The sequence below is a fragment of the Hoplias malabaricus genome, chromosome 12 (genome assembly GCF_029633855.1).
Source record: "Hoplias malabaricus isolate fHopMal1 chromosome 12, fHopMal1.hap1, whole genome shotgun sequence".
NCBI lineage: Eukaryota > Metazoa > Chordata > Actinopteri > Characiformes > Erythrinidae > Hoplias > Hoplias malabaricus.
The window spans coordinates 21,484,631-21,503,628 of NC_089811.1; the positions used below are offsets into that span (position 1 = coordinate 21,484,631).

Here is an 18,998-nt window from a genome sequence, read left to right on the forward strand (position 1 = left end):
CTCATTTGCTTGATTCAAAAATGTTATTTTCTTTGACTTTTACAGCTTTATATATTTTTTCAGGCGTTACTTCTTACCAGCTACACATTATTTTAAACTCATCCTCTCCAAAGTTGGACACAAGCTACTCTGAATTTCTTCAGATGTGAAGCCGCAAACTGGAGATTGAAGTTGATGTAGTCTCTGAAAATAAAAGTGTTAATTACTGCTCAACTGATATGTACCACATACATACATACATATATACACAAGAGCACTTTGTAATTCAACAGTTGCAGACTATAGCCCATCCCCTGCTCTGCTGCATACATTGTTTGCTCCATTTCACCATTTTCATCAATGGTCAGGACCCCCCTTAGAGCAGGTATGATTTGGGCAGTGGATCATTCTCAGCATCGCTGAGTTGTTAAACATTGTGTCCACTCACTGTTCACTCTGTTAGACACACCTGCCTCATTGGTTGACCAACGACCAAAGAGACAGTAGCTCATCTGTTGTGTGTGTGTTGGTCGTCTTCTAGTCCTTCATCAGTGGACACAACGCTGTTGGCTGGATATTATTGTCTGGTGGGCTATTCTCAGCAGTGACTGCGCTGCTGTGTCTGATTCACTAGTATTGGTGCCACACACACTAACACACCACCATGTTAGTGTCACTGCAGTGCTGAGAATGATCCACCACCAAATCATACCTGCTTTGTGTTGGTCCTGTGACAGTCCTGATGATTGAAGAATAGTGTGGTAGGAGGCTAACAATTTATGCAGAACAATAGATGGACTACATTCTGTAATTGCAGAACTACAACATGCTACTGTATGGTCAGTGGAGCTGAGAGAATGGACAGTGAGTGTATAAACAAGGAGGTTGTAATAATGTTATGGTTGATGTGTGGATGTTGCAGTCAGTTATGAAACCCATATACGATCCTTAAGTCTGCAATAATTATTAGAGGGAATATTTTGATTGATATTACATTGTGTAATGGTTGCAGAGCTGTGCTGCTTTTGACCAGATCATACTTAGTTAACCATTAATTGAGGTCATCTCTTCTATCTTGTTTCTGTGGTCACAGAAAAACATTGAGACCTGGCCTCTCCAAGTAAGCATGTTTGTCAAGAAAACTACCACACCAACCACTGTTTCCTTTCACTAGCATTGGATGTTTGAGATCTCTGTCCATATCTTATGTTCTTATCAACGAATGCATTTGCAGCACTTTGTGCTGTGTTCCTGCTTCAGATTGTTTTCCACTTGGTTTAAAGAGACTACTGAGTTCTTTGGGGTATTTTTGACTGACCTGTGAGTATCAAAGAAATAAATGTATGAAGGTGCAGAAGTGATATTTGTAAAGCAGATGACCTAGATGCTTACCTGTCTGGAAGTGACTGATAATTGACTGACAAGAAATTCTCCAGCAAGCACTTACAGAGATCTGCAGTTCAGCAACTGTCAACATGTCTCCAAAACTGTTGTGCTTTAGTCTGTAACTGGAAAGATAAAAAGAAAATAAAACTGAAAGCTATTTATTGGGGCATAACCATATCAGAGAAGCATGATCATATTATGAGGATGACATACATTTTTAGTTCAGAAAGTATAAGACATGGAGATTGGTGTACTAGAAGGAAATTGACATGAGTGAGAACAACATGCAGGAGTGTGTTGCAAGCCACGTGTGTGTGTCTGAAGCAGGCTGGGGGCTGCTAGGTGAGAGTGGTCTTATGGGAGAACCCAAAATAACAGCAAAAAGACATCAGAGTGCTAGATGAAAGGTCTGTCATAAACTATTTTAGCTCTAATTGTCCTCTTGTCGCTACCTGACTGGGTCATATCACGTGATTCTGGGTAAGGCCTTTTTTTATATACACTTATTTGGGAAGGTTCACGTGATGCTTACTAAAGAAAAATGTATATGCTCTGTTTAAGCTGTAAAATATAATGTGAAATTTTAACATTAAGGTAATGTACGTTCATAAATCTCTGTATTGTTTTAAGTTGTAATGTGTAAAGCTTAAAGGGCTAGTGTTTGATTACTGCCGCGTGTTGCTGTCTTATTTCCTCTTTAACGGTGCCATCTAGTGGATTTATCTTTAAAAAAATAGATAAATTGTGCAGGAGAAATTTATGCGGAATTTCATAAGGAATCAAACACTATAATACTGAGGATTGTTCATAACCATAGCCTCATATCCAGCTCTCAAACCCTGATCCTTTTTGTGAGTGTAGCACGGTTTTATTCACCCCCTCAAATACAACCAATAAAACCTGGTTATACCTGTTGAATTCAGTCAGGTTTATCTTAACAGACAAAACATAGAGAATTTAACAAAAATTACCAAACTGTCTTGGCATCTGATCTTTGATCAATGATCTGAATGTGAGCTGAAATTTCTAGTCTGTGAAACTGCAGGAGAAATAATCACATTTGTATACAGGAGTTGATAATATTTTACCTAAAAAGTGTAATTTTGTCTTTGCAGGAAATGTTAAATAATAATATATTTTTAAAAAAATGTTACAAGCCGTAGGTTTGAGAGTTTTTTGCTCTTGTTTACATTTTACCATTAAACAAAATGCGGTTAGCATCCATGCTAATGGCAAACCAGATGGAGCACCCAGAAATTAGTACTTACTGAAACTGTATATTTTAATGAAAAAAAAATCACTTTCTGGCTATAATGTTGAGAACAGGGATTTCAAAATTTTTTGTCCATCAATAAAATAGCACATACTAGCTTGAGAGGATTCAGATGATGGCATTCTCTGTTGGGTTGTGAGTTGTGATTTTTCTGAATACATATTTTTTTAATGTTAAACCTTCAATACTGTGTGAAGTTGAAACATTTTAAAAGACTATTTAAAAATCTGTGTGTAAAATGTCTTTTGTGTGTGTAAAATGTAACATATTTGTGAATGCAATTTCAGTGGCACACTAATGCTACATCTGAGAAATGATAATTTTGCTTAGCTGGTTTTATACTGCATTCACCAAGAACCATTATTTCAGGAGTTCTCTACAAGATAAAATTACCAGTACTGTTGTCTCCTTGTTATTGGACAGACAGAAATTTGATTATACAAACCTGGCTTTACTTCACTAATTAAAAACCTAAATCATAAATGTATGCTTTGTGTATTTAGTCCTATGTAACTGAAACTTAAAGCAATTAAAAGACTTGGTGTTCACAAATAACTAAATAATAATCCATAAAGCTGATGTAAACAGCGTGCCTCCTGTTTACTGTAAGAGGAAACATAATGATATGTCCCATGCTATCCATGTACACTGTTTTCCAGACTGTGGGCATATGGAAGCAGTTGTAGAATTCCTGCTATCTGAGGACACTTAATGGTTTTAAAGCAGTCATTTTAATATCAAAGCACTTAACACGAGTATTATAATTACTTGCAGGTTTGGCAATTCTGAGCCCTTGTCAGAGCTGCATTTGAAGAAAATGACTTAATATTTATCTGACATGTACAGTATGCTGGGAGTCAGACAAGCAGCTCGTGTTACAGAAGATTGCTCAGTTATAAGACCATTCCAGTAAATTACATTGGCCTTTGATCTCTGGTACATTGCCTAGCCTGCATGGTTTCCATTACAAACACTTGCAAAGCCTGTCTGTTGATACTAGTAAACAAAATGGGAGATATTATAGAGTTAGTGTGCCCAGCTGTGATTTTAGACCAGCCTGATTACAGACTCTTTGAAATACTCTAGATCAAGGGAGTCATTCAACTGTTTCACCCATTATTTCCATATTTAGATTCTTATTTAAATTCTATTCATTTCCAGTGTACGACCAGCCACTGGATGCTGTAGGTTTAGTTTATTTTGGAATAATATCTACATAATGCAAATTCAAATAATGATGTAGAGTTAACACTGCAGTAAAAAACAGATTATGAAAAGTAACATGAAATAAGAAACAGAAAACTTGAGTGTGGCTTTCCTCTATGAAGACAAAATAAAACTAGTGCCAAAAACATAAACCTCACATGACAAAACACATCTGAAACTATCTAAGGTATTCACTTTTATTGGGTTCACGAACATTCTTTTTTCCATCAAGAATAAACACATCTCCCCTCAGTGTATGCTGTGTCATCTGATTACAGTACATATTACATGCTAGATTTATTCACACTGTAAAGTCTTACACAGACCTGGTTTCCTTCACTTTCTGCTAATAGGATCTACTTAATCAAGATCAACCTGGCACAATGAAGGTCTCAGACTGACAAGAAAATCACCATGAAAACATGACTCCCCTCATTACTGGAGAAGGAAAATAATTCAGCAGCATTCCACAGAAAGAAATAATGGAAGTAGGCTACTTTTCTTGTCACACAGGCTCTGAATGTGAAAGCTCCATGGCCTCTGCATTAGAGCCATTTACTTGTGTTCTACAAAGTTAAAGGGGAAATCTGATGTGAGTTAAAGCTTCATCTCTGGTTTAACACATTACTAACTCTCCACTTTTGATTAAAAATGAAAAAGACATCTCCATGATCTGATTTCCATTTCATTTGAGCTTTGAAATGATATTTTATATCCTTGTTATTGCAGAGCCTGAGTAAGTAGAGGGCTGAAAAAACATGGAATGACATTATAGTACACAATAATAAACAAAAAAAAAATGCAATCATGCCATCTTGAGGACACTATACGCTATTACATGGTGGGTTGCTTATTTTATTTATTTATTTATTTTATTATTATTATTTTTTTAAACGACCCTTCCCTTGTTCCCTGTTGTTTGAATGTCAAGACTGAGACATTCGGTCTTGACATAATGGACAGAAAATATTTTTATAGGTCATCATTGCACAAGCCTGGTAAAACATCACAATTTTCTGGTATGAAGTACACATTTACAAGGCCAAAAATCATTCTTAGATGTAGATGAGAGAAAACAATAGTTCCAAGTCTGTGTATTAGAACATACAACTAGCAACATATTCACACAGTTTTTAAATAAATACTACAAATGGTAAACAAAGTGGCAGATTCCTGTTGGCCTCTAATTCTATATAACCAATAACTAATCTGTATATAGTTGGAGAGGATGGAGAAAGCTGGGGAAAGCTTGACAAACTTCATTAATAAGATCTGTTCTACTACTTTTCTGTTTATTCATTGTGTAATTAAACATATTTTTTGAATTCGTCATATAGCACAAGCACAAATGCACCGCCCATGCCTCTGAGGACATTGGACCAGGCCCCTTTGAAGAACGCTTTTCCACCCTCGTCACGTGCAATCTTCCTCCAGCAGTCAAGAGTCCCAGTGTACATTATATCGGCTGAGAGGACAAAAGACAAAGACTTGAATTCACACAAATGCTCTTATTGTGGAGGACAGACAGAGTCACTCAAATGCACTCAAAATACTGCTCTATTTAATGGTGCCCTATATAAAGCCTTAATGTGTCTGCATATATACTTCTTTACAAATGTTTTTAGGTACAACAGAAACATAGATTTAAAAAGACATTAAATAGGGCAAAATGCAAATAATATTTAAATAGAGATTTGATGTATGTTAACGAGTTTGCTAAAACATTTTCAAACTCCTCCTCTAGGCAGGCCATTATTATTTGTATTCATCATTCAATACCCTGTCTGGATAATTAAACGTTTATTATATTAAACCCAACTTTCTGGCTGTGAAATCCAATTCCTGAAATGGGCATGAAGAATATTTGGAAGCCTCTAACCAGCTTACAAAAATAAGTTAAAAATATTTTTTTGTATTTTCTTTTGCTGTATTTATGCTAACTTTTATTTTATTGTTTTGACATCATATAATATTTTACTGACAAAACAAATTACCTCAAAAAATCTGAGATATTATGAAAATCAGTTTTCCATGAAGTAAAAAATGTCAATAAGATTTGAGCTTATAAAACAATATTCACAAATGTACTGGCATTAGCAGTTGTTTGAGCAACTACATACATTTTATAGAGTGAACTTCTACCAATCGACAAACTAAAAATCATTCATTCATTCGTTCATTTTCTGTAACGGCATATCCAATTCAGGGTCGCCATGGGTCTGGAGCCTACCCGGAACCACTGGGCGCAATGCAGGATCACACCCTGGAGGGGGCGCCAGTCCTTCACAGAGAGATACACACCTACGGACACTTTTGAGTCGCCAATTCACCTACCAATGTGAGTTTTTGGACTGTGGGAGAAAAACGGAGCATTCGAAAGACACGGGGAGAACACCCCAAACCCCTCACAGTCACCCTGAGCGAGACTCAAACCCCCCACCCCAGGACCCTCACCCAGTCAATATATTGTTGGCTGCCTAAGTCAGAATAAAACAAACTATTCTGATTTTGTGCTGCTTTTTACATTAAGTGAACAGAGTTTAGAGTTGTTCCACCTCCTTGTCTGTGTCTCTATAATCGGAACTTGGCCTGCATTTTTGTGAGAACAGAATACAATGTTAAACAGAGCAAAACAAACAAAAATTGTGCAGAGAAATAAGAGTTATTAAATATGACATGAGAACGGGAATGGAAGAGAACTAGAAGCAAGCTCCTCAATCCTGGGCTCTTGCTCTGAACTGACTTGTGTCTCATTTTCGTTTAAAGGAACAGGCAGTCGTTCTAAACGGTGCTGTGTTGTTTGATCCTCGTGTTTGATAGTTTAGCAAATCATGTCACAGATGTTTCATTAAGACCCCAAGTGTTAAATGTCTGCTTTGTGACAAGTTTACATTTCTCTGTGTGTGTGTGTGTGTGTGTGTATGCATTATACCTCCTTTGCGTCCAGACTGCATCATCATGCGGCGCCTCACAGTATCAAAAGGATAAGAGACCACGCCAGCTACTGCTGTCACACTCTGTGCAATCATCCAGCTGACCACAATGTGGGTGTTCTTAGGGTCTGGAAGCATGCCTGTCCACCACCATACACAGGAATGGACACGTAAAAATGCATGTTCAAACATAATTCATAAATAAGTACAGCACAAAGAGGTTTCAAAGGGGTTCTCTGAAGCAAAAATACTGAAGAATGTCCACTGGTACTCTGAACTTTACAGATGCTGGACCTTTAAAGGAATCCTCAAGCATCTATCTTCCTGTCATTTTGGCAATGATTGATTACCACAGCCAGTATGACAAGGTCTCCCTCTCTTAGTAAGAGAACAAAAACGTTGGTGATGCAGAATATCAGTTTCTTGTGCAGATATCCTTTTATTTATCTTTTGTTTTGCGCCAAAGTGATGTAATTGTTGTCTGTTGCGATAGATTAAATGCTGCAGAGAAAGTTAATGATGATTACATCATCCAGTATTCCAGTTCCAGTATTCTTGTAAATATTTGCAAGGTTCTCAACTCTAGTCGAGGGAAACTACAGCCTGCATTATTTAAATAATCGTCTGACCAAATATATGAGATTAATATTTTATAATTATAATAATTACAAACATTGTTAAAATAATTATATAATTATGTGCAACAAGATACCTCACGTTTTTTACATTGAATTTCTCAAATCTGTTAAAACTAAATCAATTATCATCAATTCACTGGACTGGACTCCGTTTAGTGTCATAGTCCACACACCTTGCAGACACCAGTGTTAAATATTCTCATAATGTCGCTTTCATTCTTATTGTTTATGAAAAGGTATTCTAGGAGGCTAAAGCATACAGCTGTTTTAACTGTTTCAACATGCTTGAACGAACACTGTATTAATCTGCTGTGTCAGGGGATGTATGTCCCTGTGCCTGTTGTTGTGTGCTAAATTGCTAACTGACAAAAGTAAAAGTCAAGTGATGCGCTGTCTTTTTAATCCTATCGAAAACTGAAGCAGGTTGTCCCATATCCCGCCCACAACAACTACAAACCACGAAGACGGGAACAGACTGAATTACTTGTATAAACAATAAAGAAGACAGATCAAATTACAGATTTGTCTTTAAAAATGATGTGATGCAATGTGCAATTATTTGTCAGTGTACAACGTACAAAGAAATGTGTCTTGGGCATTTAAACCATCTGTGGCAGTGAACACACACGCACACGCACACACACTAGCAAACTAGGGGCTGTAAACACACACCCAGAGCGGTGGGCAGCCAGCTCTGGAGCCCGGGAAGCAGTTGTGGGTTTGGTGCCTTGCTCAAGGGCACCTCAGCTTTGGATTGAGGGAGGAGTACAGTGCTGTTCCTTCACTTCCATCTCCCCCTAATTTTCCTAATGGTCCTGGGAATCGAACCAACAGTCTTTCAGTACCAAGCCCCCTTTTCTTACCATAAGTAGATCATTCATTCCTTCATTCATTGTCTATAACTGCTTATGCAGTTCAGGGTTGCTGTGAGAACAAAGCCGACCCAAAATCACACAGTGTATATAACAACACAAAACACACCCTGAAAACAGGACACACCAGTCCTGTTAAATACTAAAAAAAAAAAAAGATCTGATTATAATTCATTTCGCAAAACAATCATTTGCAAAAAAAAAAATAAATGGAAGCATTCAGTTAAAAATATTCTGAGGTATTTATAAATCACACTATACATATTAAGAATAACACAAGTGTGAAAAATCATGAACTTGCCCCTAAAGGTGCCTTTCCTTTTTAAAAATGCAGCAACTAACTTTACTCTTCAACCAGCTTTACCTTTAGCTGTGTCATAGACGCCAAAGTAAGCTGCCCTGTAGATGATGATGCCCTGCACAGACACATTAAAGCCCTGGTACAGGCCTCGCAGTCCGTCAGACTTGAAGATCTTGCTCAGACAGTCGCCCAGTCCGGTGAATTCTCTGGAGGAGGAAGCTTTGCCCACATCAGCAGCGAGTCGGGTACGGGCGAAATCGAGAGGATATACAAAACAGAGGGAAGTGGCTCCTGCTGCGCCTCCTGATGCCAAGTTTCCAGCAAAATAACGCCAGAACTGTGTGTGCTTGTCTACACCTCCCAAAAAGATCTGTTTGTACTTGTCTTTAAAGGCGAAGTTGAGTGCTTGCGTGGGGAAATAACGGATGACGTTGGCCAAATTTCCACGCCAGAAGGAAGCAAAGCCTTGCTCTCTGGGAATCCTAACAACACAGTCGATAATTCCTTTATAGTGTTTGTCTGCACTGATCTGTTTGCTGGCATGTTGCACCTGAATGGCAAAACAAAAATATGCCTTGTTACTATGTGAGCTCAGTTATTTATTCTCTAGCCTTGGAAGGACATTACTGTGACATTACTCATTCGACATCTCCAGTTAAATATAATGAATTGTGCTGCAGTGAATACATTAAATCAAGGGTGAGGAACTTTATCCGAAAAGCCAGTGGGGTTTTAGGTTTTCACTCTATTCAAGCAGAAGTACACATGATTCAACTGATAACAAATAACTGAATGAGTATTTACATAGGTGGTTTTCCTTAAACTGAAAAATGATATGGGAATCATATCAAGTTTTGACAAATGTTCGCTTTAAATAGATCACCATTAGGCAGATAATTAAAATTCAGAGATTTTTTTTCCAATTGATATATGGTGTTGTAAAACAGGACCTTGAACAAAAGCATTGTATTTATGCATTGTATTTCCATATACAAGTGACCCCTGCACTTTTAAACAACAAAACTGTGTTTTTAGAAACACTGATATACCTAATGTTCAGTTAAATTAGTAAGGCCTGAGAGACAGCATATAATGTGTTCAAACTTCTTTTTTTAACAATGCAACTGTAAGGCAAAGCCCACAGGTGTGTGCTGTACTTAGATAAATCCAGGTCTTATACTGACATACTGTGATACAGAACAGGTGAGTGGTGCAGCAGTGCAGATGTTTGCAGTTGCAGAGTGGAATGCTGCAGAGGACTTCAACATGGCCTCCAAGGATGCAGTCAAAGACTGCAGTCACCACCACAGCAGAGTTTCCACGCTTTACTGAGCTTTTAAGGCGGTACTCAGTAGTGATGTGTTAAAAGCTCGTGTCTGAGGCCGTGTAAGTGGTCAGGAGTTGTTCTCACCTGCAGTAAGAGCTTCACTCTCTCGATGGGAGCCACAGCAGTTTTGGAGATGGCAGCCGCCACTCCGCCCGCCAGAAAGTCTTTGGCGAAAGATATCGCAGCGTCGGCCATGGTCACCGGTGTAAAGCAGGTGTTTGTCCGAAGTAAAGCAGTGAATGAGAGCAGAGGGCGAGATGATGCTCCTGGCGCAGAGAACGGGATGTCCTGCGCAGACTCACAACTCACCAGAGAGAAACACTGAAATCTCGCAGGCCCTGCTGCTCTTATCGCGAGACTTCTTTTTAAAGTACATACTGTAGTCCAAACGGTCTGTTGTACACTTTGGATAATATTTTTTAAAAATATATTAAATTGAGACGCTTTAAGTCACCAGACACAAGCTTGTGGGCTAAAATGAAACAAAACGCCCTGGAACTGCTTTCTCTGGAATGGTGGCACACTATTTCATTACTTGTAAGAGAACTGAGAAGGGGAGGCTGCGCTGAGGTAGCCAGATAATTTGACCTCAGAAATTGCCCAATAAGAATCTTTCTCAGTTCGTACACCACTGAACAGGCTTGTGTTTGGGCTTAATTTATTAATTTAAAAAATCCTGCTTTGTGGAACATTACTAGGTCTGGCATTAATAATGATCCTGTAACTGAATCCAATCCATTACTCATAGCAATGTTTAAGTGTTTAAAGCCTTCCCACAAGGAAAAAGGCTGTTTCTGCTCCAAGGGGGTGAATTAAAATGCGATTCATTCTATCATTAATAGAAACAGTCATGCAGAAACGTTTCATAAACCATAGAGATAAAGCAGAATCAAACAATTCCTGATCATTTTGGTCTTTATTATTACTGGGACTATATTAAACAGCCTTGAGTATCTTTTCTGTGCAGCAAGCTGAATATAAGAGAATTAATCACAGAGCAATCAGTTGCTAAGTTTTATGTATTATTTTTTTTAATTAATAGCAAAATTAATAGAAACATTTTCACTATTTACTGTTTGAAAGCTAATACAGCATCCAAAAAGTTTTGGGTGTGACACACTCTGATCATGGATGAAAATCCATGTTTCTCCAACAACTGTCTATAGCTAGCTGAGCTCCTCTCGCTGCCCTCCATCTGCACAAGCATGTTGAGAGACTGCATGAAGGCCCTGCGGGACCACGGCTTGGCTTCATCCAGCAAGGTCTCAGCTAGTAGAACAGCAGAGCCTGCCAGCCAAAACACAGGGGTTACAAGTTCACATGACCCTGGTAAAGTGGCTTCTTTGGGGTATACAATCAGCACTGAAGAAAAAAAAAATATTCACACTCTTTTGAATAACAATATAATTTATTCAATTATTGGAACAGATCTAGAAATAATTCTCACAGAGATTAATAATCATCTTACAGACAAGTACAGAATACTTTTCAAAACTGGCAAAGAAGTGAATGTTTAAGATTTCTGTACAGATAAAATTAAAATCTCAACGCTATCATATCAGGTCACCACATTGTCAGCAGACTCAGAGGTGGAAAATGACACATTATTATCAATATTTAGGTCCTCTTTTACACACAGTATTGCATCCAGCAGGTTATCTGTGTATTGTGTATGTACAAGAGTGAAACCGTGCTTCTTCATTAAAATGCTGTACTCAGCAGCACTTCTCTGCCTCCCTTCTGTCATGCTGAGGGCCTGAAGCAGTGCCCTGCTTGGCTTGATCCTCTTGTCATCCAGAAAGATCTCAGAAACCAGCAACCCACACCCTGAAGTCCAGTGAAACATGCATGGTGCATACTATTTAATGAATTACTAGTACTGCCTGTGAAATTCTGCTAACTTCTCTCATCCTCAATAGGTTATCAGCTACTGTAAATAGAACTAACAGAGATGAACCCTGTGGACTCAGTGAACCAAAGACACTATGAAGATTTCAGTTGGTTGCCAAAATTTGCAGATATTTAAAGCATTGGTAAAAGCTTTTTAGCCTTTTTTAGTTCTTACCTGGAGTGCATAGTTTGGAGAGTTTACTCAACAGCTCATGTACTTTTTCATCAGACCAGTCATGTAGAATCCGTGCAAGAATATACAGGTCTGCTTTGGGCGGGTCATCTTTGAAAAAATCTCCTAGACCATATAAAAATGAATTGAGATGAAACAAACAAACAAACAAAAAAAAAAAGAAATCAAAGAAATTATCCAGAAACATGTCCATTTGCACCCAACTTCAAGAAAATGCCAATCATATGCTAATCATAGATTCTACTAACCTGCAATAAATGACACTCTGTCATCCTGTACTTCAGGTTGGAAATGACTTCTCATTTCAATAACTGGAGGCAAGTCAAATACAATTACAGACAATCCAGGATGGGCTTTGGTGAACTCATATGCCATAGCACCTGTACAGCCTGTGATGAGAAATAAAGCTTGTAAGCACAACAAGAGTGTAGAGTAATATTTCATGTTTTGTTTTTAAAACATTTGATTGCAAACACTAATAATATAAACAACAGCTACCTCCTAAATCACAGGCTGTTTTAAACCTGGACAGATCAAATGCTGTGGCCACATCTTTTCCCGTCACCTTCGCAATACTGTGCATTGCATTCATAAATCGCATCTTAGCATCATCCATTTTGAAATAACCATCCTTAAACAAGAACAATGGTACAGAAAATTATAATTAATACCATTTACCAAGTATTAAATTAAAAGACTTTTTAATATTTTCTGCAAAAATACAGAATGTTTTCATATATATATATATATATATATATATATATATATATATATATATATATATATATATATATATATGTGTGTGTGTGTGTGTGTGTAATATAACTAATATTACACACACACACACACAAAATAACCTAATATATAACTCAGGTTTCCTATTATCATGTTCTGCAATATTTATTACTATGATAGAGCTGTTCACATCTAAATTAATTTGTGTACAACTTAATGATTGAATTTTTAAAACATTTCAATCCCATCGACTGGAGAGAAATACATTATGTCGAGCACGGCACCAGTGATATGCTGTACAACCTGAAAAAGGTTTTCAGTCTTCTTCCCAAAAGCCTTCTCATACTGATTGGTGCCCTCTCTGACAGCGCTCTCGAGGTGGGAGAACAGAGGCCAGACCAAGTCATCACAGTGCAGGATGTAACCGTGCAGAGACATAGGGCTTGTTGATACCAAGAAACGACTGGCCTGTTCTGAGTTCCTGTAAACTGTGGCAGACAATACACACAATGTGACTTCCACAGCCTGCCTTCAGTGCGCTAACACATGAGCAATATCTGCACGTGGAGCAAATGTATGAAGGGATGGTAATGATGTGTTAAATCACAGTAGAGACACACAGTATCAATCATTTCAGTACAATTTACTGGAAAAGAAGAATGTTATTTCCGTTTGATTTATTTTACTTCTTAAATTTAAATGCTGCATCAATCTGTAAAGCTAATCCAGGTATACTAGTCCTAATTTATGATAGTCCTAATTCATGTTTTATAGAGTATCGTCATATATAGTATAGCCATTTGTGCATTCATATTATACCTCTACTTGACAGGTAAAAAGCATGCAGGTTATACATAAATCTTCCATATTTTATGATGCCCTTTACAGCTACTATGAGCAGGAACAGGTTATTAACTAACAAAATACACTCGTTAAATTCAGTGTACAAATTCTAACAAAGTCTTACCAGTGTTATCACCACATTGAAGCCTATGCAATAGCTCTAAGGAAACAGCTGCTTCCAGCAACCGTTCAGTGCCCAGCACAGAGGCTTTGATTCGATTAGCCACTTCCTCCACTGTGAGTCCTTCAGAGTCACTCAAAACATCAAAAACCCCCAGCTTAGATGCTGTGAACAATGTCTAACAGAGAGCACAAAAAAATCATTATAGGTAAATTACAAGTTATGTGTCTTTCTGTGTGTGCAATACATATTCAAGTGTAAACCAAAAGATCCATTTTATGATGGTATTCAGCTATTTTAAGTTACACTCCCTGGTGACAAAGGTGTTCAAAGGCATTTCGGTGAAAAAAGTCAGTGCAATGAGATGAGCACTCAAGGGTCACCATGCCCAAAGCCAAGTGTAGAGTAAAGAGGCATTGGGTTGTGAAACAACATAATAATAATATCTTTATGGAAATTAAGTAACATTCACTTATTTTCTGATTATTAACTTCCATATAAAAAACGGTATCTAATCATTTAACTGTATTTATCATTGTTTAAAACTACTGATGTATATGCTCACAAATACAGAAAGGCTGGTTAGTTTCTCAGACAAAAATTTTTGCTAGTCTTGAGACATTTTCTTTTCCAGAATCTCCACTCAAACTATGTTGTAACCCATGACTATATTAATAATAAAATCCTAATTGTTTATAAAATCTGTGGCATATTTTAGTAAAAACGTTGTTGCCTTTTTACATGCATTTCAGTTGATGAAAATGCACCCATTTCACATGCTTTTGGGGCATAAATATCTGATTGTTACAAATATGATTGGAACAATGCGGCCAACATTAATGTCAGACCTCTATTGTATTTGTGGCTTAAAGCAATCAGCTCCTTACTGTAATGCTACAAAATCTAAAAGGACAATTCATTATGCATGTGTCCAAATACTGAAACATGGACCATTAAAACATGTAAAATTTAGATAAACGCTGTTTGTGTGTGTGTGTTCCTATATGGTCCAGAACCTCAAACTGCCCATTGCGGTATCTGTGGTATCAAGTATTGATAATTTCCCAATCACTGAATCAGTGCAAGTATTAAAATTCCTAATAATCAGCACAATATACATACCTTTGACGCTTTGAATCCATCTAATAGATCCACTATGTTGTGTGGGAAGCTCTCGCTGTTGCTCTTCAGGTGATCTGGGCTCACCACATTCTGCTCTTGAATTGGCATTTTGCCAGCTGAGTCTAAGCTGTTCAAGTTACTGATGTTCGGGTGTTTGGTCTTCCTATGCTCGGTGCATTTGGACAAGCTGTTAACAACGTCCCAGGATCCATCTGCCCCTATACAGTTCCCTCTTTTCATCTTGTGAGCAGGACTCTCAGGCGGGCTGTTATAAATCATCCCCAGCTGTTTGCAGAAGTGATTGAGAGGAAAGCCCACCACATTAAGAAAATCGCCTTTCACATATTCCACCAGCATACCACCCAAAGCCTGGATCCCATAACCACCAGCCTTGTCCCTGTCAAGAACACACACCAAGATCATATATTTGCTTTTATATTTATTAGTTTTCTAGAGAAAAACACCTTCACGGGGGGCAGCAAATATAGTGTCTGTATTTCAAATGAACATGTGATCGCTGTTGAGCACATGTTTGCAGTTGAGCATTTTTTCTCTTACATATTAGTGTGGACCTTTTGCTTTCAAAGGGTGTCAGTATCATTTGTAATACAGATTATCAAGTAAAACTACTGAAAATATTTCAGCCTGCATGATAACCCTTGATATTTCAGGAACTTGGCATGAAAACCAGTCAGCTAGAAATCTCTACTAGACACGTCATTCTACTGCAGAGTATTAGAGTACATTTTTAATTACTTTATTTAATGATTTTAAACAAAAAAAAATTTATATACATTATTACATAATACACATTAACTTTCAAAGTGAAAATAATAAAAATATTAAATGTAATCACAACATTTGGTGACCAAACATTCTAGCACACTGGAAATGTTCAAGCATCATATTCAGAGGATTTAACAAAAATACAAATTAATTAATTGTACAAAAGTCCATAACATCATATCCATACCATGTCATTATCTAGAACAATCAATAGCAAGATACAAAATACACTTACATGGGCTCACCACTATTGATGTATTCCCAGAGCATTTCCTCAGAAAGATCAGCAAACTTTACCTTTGTCTCCTCATAAAAGTCTACCACTTGGAATTCTGTGTCTTTCCCTGAAAAAAAAAAGGATTATTCTCAGCTCATACCAAGAAACAAAGGTATCTTATTTAATAAACATACCCTCCCTTTCATGACATAGGACTATGGCCACTCCTGTGAAAACACTGTGTTCTTTTCCACTCAATCTGAAATACATAATGTGTAAGTATAAATAAGATTAAAAACTGAGCAGTCATTCAAAAAAATATAATAATAATAAAAGCATTACATTTGTACAACGTATTTTCTCCCACATTCAGAATGTTTATGCAAATACTGGGATATGTACAGTACAAAATAATAATAATAACCTGGACAGCATTTGGTAGGCATCTTGTTTATCAACAGGCTTCTCCAGAATCAAACCATCAACTGTCTGTTAAGATAAAGCAAATTCAATTAAAGTAAATAAACCCTTAATCTGTATGAGTTCAGCTGTGGGATCATATTTCAAGTTCTCACACTCATTTATACATAACTTATGTTATTTTTTTTTTTACTGAGTAATGATTAACAGTTTATTGTATAGGCAGTGTAACTGTGGATTCCACTTAGAAAAATCTTTCATGTCAACTGACCCAAGCATGCATATTTTTTAAAACTTGTAAATTCTTAGTTATAAAGTAATTTACTATGCTATAATGGCTACTGGAATAGGCTGTTAAAAATGATTATTCTGGTTTATGAATATTTTCATGCAGTCTATATTGTCTTTGAAACAATGTCTTTCAGTGAAGGGTCTCTGATTTATTAATATCAGTTACTGGTATTTATCAGGCCTGCTGTGTAAGAGGCTAATCATGTCATCAGCCAGAGTTGTACTTAAAAGGCACTTGAATGCTTACCACGACAGTATCTGCTCCAATCACAATATCTGGAGTTTTCAGGTGTTTCTGAATCAAGTACATGTAAAGTTAGACTCACATTTATACCACTAGTCAAGGTGTTAACAGCTGAAAAATGAGAGGCTAGTTTTGGTATTAGAATTAATTCACTCACAAAGGGCATTCTCTGAGCCACTTCCAAAGCCTTTTGCTTGGCTGTCTCCACTGCATATTCATAAGGCGTTTTAAACAAATTTTTATCCAAGGTTTCTTTAAACCACGAAGGCACTACTTCAAAACGTAAGCCCTGCATAAAAGACAAAGGTATTATGAGTCGTCGTGATCAATATGACTAATTATTGCAGTTGTGATGAATTACTTCCCGGTAAAGTTTTCTGAATATTGCTGTGAAAACTGTTAGGGTTAGGGACATAGAAGAAGTGCATACATCTATACAAAAATAGCACAATTTCTCCATTGCATTTCTACATGGCACTAGTTGAAAATGTTCAATTTGATGTGTATTGCAATTTTATATTTATATTATATTTTGCAAGATGTCACAAAGCAGCTTTAAAGAAATCTAGGTTCAAACCCCAAGACAAAAAGCAGAGCCCAAAGAATGTATCAAACCTATTTAGAACTAAATATTGGGAGGCTTTTTGTATATCATTAACAAGGTTATGATTGGATTTATGGTCAAAATTCATCCATTCATTGTCTGTAACTGCTTAGCCTGCCGCAAGGCAGGAACACACCCTGGAGGGGGCGCCAGTCCTTAACTTGGCGAATGGTTAAAATTTTATGATATATTTAGCCCTTGTGTTATGAATATTTTTGTTATCGTAACCTGTGTTGTTTATGTTTTTAATTATGCCAGTATTACTATTTCCATTACTTACAATGTTGGTCAAAATCTCCAGACGCCTTGGAGATGCACTTGCCAGTACAACAAGTTTTCCACTCAGCTTAGATATGACTGGATTTAACACCATGTTCTGTCTCTCTCTCTGGAGATATTAATCTGGGAATCTGAACAGACCACAAGCAAAAAATGTGTTTATAACTTACACAGATGCTGAACAAGAGTCACAACTGAACTAACAAAGTCTTAAGCATAAACCAAGTCAGTTAAAATGGGCCTTAATTGTAGCACAAATTTACAAACCTTTTGCCCATTTAAAAAAGACCATCAGTACATTTTGGACTAAGAAATGTATTATGTTTATTAAGAGTGCTGTTATAAATGAGTCCACCAGCTTTCCCCCTCACCTGAAATAGAGAACACATCTGTAGGTTAAATCTATTTGACTACGGTCGAGGTCCAAGTCAACAGTTTAATCTCCCTGTCTGTCTGTATGAGTGAGAGTTGTTAACTGTATACCTTTCACATATGTTCAGTATATAAAGTGATTTCACCGCTCATTATGTCAGCTCTAAATGTAGGCGTCCATGATGAAGTTACATATATAAGGTAAACACGTTTACAGACATTCATAACTAAATTTATTACACACGCAGATTGAAAATCCCTCAACTACTGGAGCTCAGGAACTGAAATGAAACAGGTTTTGTATTAGCAAGAAGCGTGTGTTAATAATACGTTCCCTATTAATAATACGTTGTAATAAAATACCCGTCTTTCTGCTTCCTTTTTTTACCTGAGTTGTTGCTTGTTTCCTTTCAGTTTTTCCTTTCCTCCAACACCAAGCTCAGTCGCGAAGAAGAGAGAGCGATGAGGAGGTGGAGCCTGTGGGCGCATGCGCGTTGAGTAGTGACGGACACCGGTTCAGTTCAATGAGTCGGATTGGGACGACTCGTTTCACAAAATGAAGAGTCAATATTTTCAGCTCGGCACTTCTTTCAGTAAAACATCATAGTAGCGGATAAAAAAGGTAGGGGGAAAGAGTGATGGACAGTAACGAAGTAAATGTAATTCATTAATGTACTAAAGTATTTTTTCTGGTATCTGTACTTCACTTGATTATTTGTATTTTGGGGGACTTTTTACTATATTACAATTCCAAATGTTTATTATAAAAATAAATCTTAAGAATCAGAATCAAGCTTTATTGGCCATGTATGCTCACACATACAAGGAATTTGGTTTAGGCTATAGTAGCTCACAGTACACATAGATTGACAAAATTTCACAGCAGTGCAAAAATAGAAATAGAAAAAAATACTATCACCCACACATGCAGATACACACACACACACACACACACACACACCACAC

The 18,998-nt window shown here is 37.1% G+C and overlaps 2 protein-coding genes and 1 long non-coding RNA gene across 5 annotated transcripts; 1 reads left to right on the forward strand and 2 right to left on the reverse strand.

Annotated features, from left to right (window-relative positions):
• Positions 1-4,325: 4,325 nt before the first annotated feature.
• On the forward strand, positions 4,326-6,218 carry LOC136664020 (uncharacterized). The gene is made up of 3 exons (XR_010795057.1): positions 4,326-4,436; positions 4,574-4,685; positions 5,182-6,218. It is a non-coding gene; the product is annotated as an uncharacterized lncRNA (long non-coding RNA).
• Positions 4,430-10,214, reverse strand: slc25a6 (solute carrier family 25 member 6). Its single transcript, XM_066641024.1, has 4 exons — positions 10,000-10,214; positions 8,652-9,138; positions 6,777-6,917; positions 4,430-5,309 (listed from the first exon to the last, which is right to left on the reverse strand). Exons 1-4 carry the CDS (start codon positions 10,108-10,110, stop codon positions 5,152-5,154), a joined length of 897 nt encoding a protein of 298 aa, XP_066497121.1. The 5' UTR covers positions 10,111-10,214; the 3' UTR covers positions 4,430-5,151.
• Positions 10,215-10,882: 668 nt separating this feature from the next.
• On the reverse strand, positions 10,883-18,558 carry asmtl (acetylserotonin O-methyltransferase-like). Of its 3 annotated transcripts, none has more exons than XM_066686471.1 (14): positions 18,421-18,558; positions 17,662-17,791; positions 16,935-17,066; positions 16,781-16,828; positions 16,247-16,311; positions 16,017-16,081; positions 15,841-15,949; positions 14,820-15,216; positions 13,701-13,875; positions 13,037-13,221; positions 12,497-12,629; positions 12,247-12,387; positions 11,981-12,103; positions 10,883-11,202 (listed from the first exon to the last, which is right to left on the reverse strand). In XM_066686471.1, exons 2-14 carry the CDS (start codon positions 17,752-17,754, stop codon positions 10,985-10,987), a joined length of 1,884 nt encoding a protein of 627 aa, XP_066542568.1. In that variant the 5' UTR covers positions 17,755-17,791; positions 18,421-18,558; the 3' UTR covers positions 10,883-10,984. The 3 variants fall into 3 exon arrangements, with proteins under 3 accessions (XP_066542568.1, XP_066542566.1, XP_066542567.1); XM_066686469.1 differs by lacking the exon at positions 10,883-11,202 and adding an exon at positions 11,317-11,742; XM_066686470.1 differs by lacking the exons at positions 10,883-11,202; positions 18,421-18,558 and adding exons at positions 11,317-11,742; positions 17,928-18,031.
• Positions 18,559-18,998: the final 440 nt, after the last annotated feature.

What these genes read in the sequence shown, in the direction of transcription:
- slc25a6 (XM_066641024.1), bottom strand. Translation starts at nt 10,110, where the DNA reads ATGGCCGACGCTGCGATATCTTTCGCCAAAGACTTTCTGGCGGGCGGA. An exon ending in CGTCTATGACACAGCTAAAG is followed by an intron (nt 6,918 to 8,651) that starts GTAAAGCTGGTT and finishes GGTGGTGGACAG; the next exon opens with GCATGCTTCCAGACCCTAAG. An exon ending in GCAGTCTGGACGCAAAGGAG is followed by an intron (nt 5,310 to 6,776) that starts GTATAATGCATA and finishes TTGTCCTCTCAG; the next exon opens with CCGATATAATGTACACTGGG.
- asmtl (XM_066686469.1), bottom strand. Translation starts at nt 17,754, where the DNA reads ATGGTGTTAAATCCAGTCATATCTAAGCTGAGTGGAAAACTTGTTGTA. An exon ending in TGGAGATTTTGACCAACATT is followed by an intron (nt 17,067 to 17,661) that starts GTAAGTAATGGA and finishes TCTTTTATGCAG; the next exon opens with GGCTTACGTTTTGAAGTAGT. An exon ending in ATGGATTCAAAGCGTCAAAG is followed by an intron (nt 13,876 to 14,819) that starts GTATGTATATTG and finishes GCTCTCTGTTAG; the next exon opens with ACATTGTTCACAGCATCTAA.